At 41.4% G+C, this 5,308-nt stretch overlaps 1 protein-coding gene across 1 annotated transcript; it reads left to right on the top strand.

The window, feature by feature from the left end:
• Positions 1-3,637: 3,637 nt before the first annotated feature.
• SNTB2 (syntrophin, beta 2 (dystrophin-associated protein A1, 59kDa, basic component 2)) lies at positions 3,638-5,302 on the top strand. Its single transcript, XM_011944145.1, is given in 2 exon segments — positions 3,638-3,881; positions 3,884-5,302. Coding segments are annotated over 2 exon segments (1,593 nt in total). The 3' UTR covers positions 5,233-5,302.
• Positions 5,303-5,308: the final 6 nt, after the last annotated feature.

Below are 5,308 nucleotides of genomic sequence, written 5' to 3'. Positions count from 1 at the left end.
AAGGATTTAAGCATTTTCTACTGACTTTTTCCCTTATAAAGCCCTATGCCTTTCTGGTATTATTACCTATAGTTACGTAGCACAGTCATAATTCTGTTGTTCAGACTGAAAAAAAAAAAAAAAAAAAAAAAACAAAGTAAACAGCATCTTTTACAAAGTTCTGTCACAATGAGATTTATTTATGTTTGGAACTTTGTTTTTCTCTTTGGTAATGCTACTCAAAAAATTATTCCACTCAGTATATATAGTAAAAAGTTTTAAATGTGCTTTAAAAATATTTCTCAAAGTTAAACATAGATTTACCACATGGCCCAGCAATTTAATTCCTAGGTGGCATATACCTGAGAAAAATTTTAAAAACATGTCCACACAAAAACTTGTGCACAAATGTTTAAAGCAACATCATTCATAGTAACCAAAAGATGGAAAAAACCCCAGTGTCTGTCAACAAATGAATAGATAAATAAAAGGTAGTATATCCATATAATGAAATATTGTATGCCAATAAAAAGGAATGTGGTGCTGATACCTGCCACGACATGGATGGACCTTGAAAACTTTAAGTGAAATAAAAAGCTGATCAAAAAAGACCACATATGATATGATTCCACTGAGATGAATTTTCCAGACTAGGCAAGTCAATAGAGACAGAGTAGATGGCTGACAGGGATGGGAAGGTCTGGGGAGTGGGAGAGGAGATTAGGAGGTGACTGCTAATAGATATGGGAGTTACTTTTGGGGGTAATGGAAACATTCTGGAATTAGATAATGGTGATGATTGCACAGCGTAACCACTGAATTGTATCCTTCAAAGGGGCAAATTTTATGATATGTGAATTATATATCAATTTAAAAAGATGGATTGTTTGTTGGACACCATGAATTCAGTTTGAATTTCCTTCATTAATGCTTCCACGAAGAGAAAGTTACTCATTTGATCAATTAAAGAGTGAAAGGGTAGTCAGACGATTGTACCTCTGTTTTACTTGTAAGGATAGAGAAAAATGTCTAGGAGACATGTATTATACTAGGGTAGACAGATGGATATAGTCGATTAGTCACTCTGAAGACTTTTCCGCTGTGCAGCCTATCAGTGAATACAAATAAGTCATTGCCTAAGGTAAATGAATCACATTAAATTCAGGGGGTGAGGAATCCTAAAATAAACAGTGGATTTATATTAAAAATAACACATTTGGCCAGGCACAGTGGCCCACACCTGTAATCCCAGTATTTTGCAAAGCTGAGGTGGGCAGATCACTTGAGCCCAGGAGTTCGAGACTAACGTGGGCAACATGGCAACACCCTGTCTCTACAAAGAAATACAAATATTTGCTGGGCGTGGTGGCACACACTTGTGGTCTCAGCTACTTGGAAGGTTGAGATGTGAGGATTGCCTGAGCCTGGGAGGATGAGGCTGCAGTGAGCAGTGATCACACGACCACATTCCAGCCTGGGTGGACAGAATGAGACTGTGTCTCAAAAAATAAAAATAAAAGTAAAAATAACACATTTGCAGAGTTTTGTGTGTATATGCATAGACATTATACAGGAAACCAATTTAAAATTTTTGTATGTTTCTGCTTTTATTCCTTCTGAGTGAAATCTAGTGATACCCAAAAACACCTTTAAAACTACAAGTATAATTAAGTTCAATAGCTCCCTGTTCCAAACAATATGAATAAATTACATTCAGTTCAAGACAATCTTTTCATTACATGGTTTATTCCAGTGGCTTTGAGTATAAAGTGTATTTATTAAAACTCAATGGAGTTTTGTAACTAGCAAAGCCCCAAATACGCTCCTAACTATAACATGTGTTATTCAGTCTGTAGGTGGATGTTCTGAAGGCTTTTTTGTAGACCTTGGACTGTTTGTGTTTTACCATGTGCTGCTGTTCCTCTGGCTCAAGATGGATTCCTGTGATCAATAATCAGTAAATTAGTGACAGTACCTGTGACAAAATTTATTTTTAGCTCTTTGAAATGTTTATTTTTACTTCTTAATGTTTTTAAGTGCACTTAAAAGGTGTCTAAACATTGTTCCCTCCAGAAGCCAAAAAATAACTATTTTTACATAGTTACATCAAAACTCGTTTAAGAGTACAGGTGGAGCCCATGCATTTCTAGGCAGCCTAACACTTGAAAAGACAAAAGAGTAACAACAAAACAAATCTAAATCCTCTTCTCCAAAGAGATCAAGAACTGCTGGTATAAAATTAGGTCTTCTGGAAATAAAGCCCTCATCACTGCATTTGGAGGCTTTGTCCCCACTTCAGCCTAAATTCATTCTCCTTTATTGCCCTCCCTAATATGAAGCCTGCCAGTAGACAAGGTCCATCCATTTTTGTTTGAAAGACCTCACCATGAAATAAAAGATAAACAACAAGAGAGAGGACTCATAATTTATATCCTAGAAAATCACCCTAGTCCACTATTCTTCTTTATAAGAAGACAGCCAAAGATAATAAAAAACATAAATAAAACCAGCAGCACAAAATAATTAAAACAAGAACATTCACTTTAGAAGAAACAGATAATTCAGAAAAAAGGAGAATGTTAGAAGAACCTAGTTGTCATGAAATTAGCTTGAAAATTTGAGAGGATATTACATCCAAAAATAAGACTAGGAAAGTACAAAAGAACAATGGAGAACAAAATAAGATATTTTGTCTTGAAGATGCAATTGCAAAAATTCAGTAGACAGTTATGAAGATGAAACTAAGATAATCAGAACAAGAGAAAAAAGACAAACGAGAAAAATTTTAAAAAGTTGAACATAGAGGTTCAATCCCAGAAGCATGACATTGACCTAATATTCTGGGAAATAAAGAAGAGAGGGAATTGGAGTGGGAAGAAGTTAGCAATGGACATATACAAGAAAAATTTTCAATACTAAAGCACCAGAATTCTTTAGGGCCATTGGGTTCCCAGGATGCTGAAAAAATTTATATCTGAAATTTCAGAACACAAGGATTTTTTTTTTAAACTTTATAGTTAGGATGTAAGGAACACAACCATATTTATGATTCATAATGTTAAAACGAACCAGATTGACATTAGACATCTCACCAACAATAAGGGATCTGAGAGACAATGAAACAATGCATTTGAAGCTCTGAGAAAAATTTCAGGCTTAGTCATTTGGCAAGAAAGTGTGATGGTAAAATATAGCTATTTTCCGACTTTCAGAAACTTTCTCTTATGTACTTCTCCAAGAAGGTTACTTGAAGATTTGCTCCAGTAAAACAAAAGTAAAAACCAAGAAAAAGACATGGTGGAAAAATACAGGAAAATAATCCAGTTCTATTGAAAACAAATGCCAGCACACATCAATTATATAAGAGATCTGGAATGCTAATCCCAAATTACAGTAAGGCACAATCAAGATGGAGACCAACAAGGCTGTATCATAGTTACTGTCTAAGATTACAGGGAAAGGAGAGAAAGAACTAACACCAAGGACAAGAAATGAGACAGCAAAGTTACAGGAAATAAAGTTCATTCTGATTGTATGTGATTTTTCTAAGAGTACTGAAGACTGAATATTAGAACTGAACACTTTTGATTGATAGAGACAGTGTTAACTAGAAATTACTATCTGAAAGCATGTGACAGCAAAAATACAAAATTAGGGAATGAGGATAGCTGCGGCGGCTGGAGCGGGGCCGGCCATGGCGGTGTGGACGCGGGCCACCAAAGCGGGGCTGGTGGAGCTGCTCCTGAGGGAGCGCTGGGTCCGAGTGGTGGCCGAGCTGAGCGGGGAGAGCCTGAGCCTGACGGGCGACACCGCCGCGGCCGAGCTGGAGCCAGCTCTGGGACCCGCGGCAGCCGCCTTCAACGGCCTCCCGAACTGCGGCGGTGCGGGCGAATCACTGCCCGGGAGCCCCCGAGCCCGCCGACGCCACTTAGGAGCCCCGCGGGTGAGGCGGGCGCGTCGCCTCCCGTGCCCCGGGTGCAGGTGGTGAAGCAGGAGGCGGGCGGCCTGGGCATCAGCATCAAGGGCGGCCGCGAGAACCGGATGCCGATCCTCATCTCCAAGATCTTCCCGGGGCTGGCTGCCGACCAGAGCCGGGCGCTGCGGCTGGGCGACGCCATCCTGTCGGTGAAGGGCACCAACCTGCGCCAGGCCACCCACGACCAGGCCGTGCAGGCGCTGAAGTGCGCGGGCAAGGAGGTGCTGCTGGAGGTCAAGTTCATCCGAGAAGTAACACCATATATCAAGAAGCCATCATTAGTATCAAATCTGCCATGGGAAGGTGCAGCCCCCCAGTCACCAAGCTTTAGTGGCAGTGAGGACTCTGGTTCGCCAAAACACCAGAACAGCACCAAAGTCAGGAAGATCATCCCTCTCAAAATGTGCTTTGCTGCTAGAAACCTAAGCATGCTGGATCTGGAAAACAGATTGATAGAGCTACATTCTCCTGATAGCAGGAATACGTTGATCCTACGCTGCAAAGATAGAGCCACAGCACACTCCTGGTTCCTAGCTATCCACACCAACATAATGGCTCTCCTCCCACAGGTGTTGGCTGAACTCAACGCCATGCTTGGGGCAACCAGTACAGCAGGAGGCAGTAAAGAGGTCAAGCATATTGCCTGGCTGGCAGAACAGGCAAAACTAGATGGTGGAAGACAGCAATGGAGACCTGTCCTCATGGCTGTGACTGAGAAGGATTTGCTGCTCTATGACTGTATGCCATGGACAAGAGATGCCTGGGCATCACCATGCCACAGCTACCCACTTGTTGCCACAAGGTTGGTTCATTCTGGCTCTGGATGTCGATCCTCCTCCCTTGGATCTGACCTTACATTTGCTACCAGGACAGGCTCTCCACAGGGCATTGAGATGCATCTCTTCAGGGTGGAGACACATCGGGATCTGTCATCCTGGACCAGGAAACTTGTTCAGGGTTGCCATGCTGCTGCTGAGCTGATCAAGGAAGTCTCTCTAGGCTGCATGTTAAATGGCCAAGAGGTGAGGCTTACTATTCACTATGAAAATGGGTTCACCATCTCCAGGGAAAATGGAGGCTCTAGCAGCATATTATACCGCTACCCCTTTGAAAGGCTGAAGATGTCTGCTGATGATGGCATCCAAAATCTATACTTGGATTTTGGTGGTCCCGAAGGAGAACTGACCATGGACCTGCACTCTTGTCCGAAGCCGATTGTATTTGTGTTGCACACATTCTTATCGGCCAAAGTCACTCGTATGGGACTGCTTGTATGAGCAACAAAAAATCAGAAAAGAGCCTTGACTGTCACAAGAAATATTTCCACCTCAAAAAAAAAAAAAAAAAAAAAAA

The sequence above is a fragment of the Colobus angolensis genome, unplaced genomic scaffold (genome assembly GCF_000951035.1).
Source record: "Colobus angolensis palliatus isolate OR3802 unplaced genomic scaffold, Cang.pa_1.0 Scaffold229, whole genome shotgun sequence".
Taxonomy (NCBI): Eukaryota; Metazoa; Chordata; class Mammalia; order Primates; family Cercopithecidae; genus Colobus; species Colobus angolensis.
This window is presented reverse-complemented; position numbering and strand designations above follow the sequence as displayed.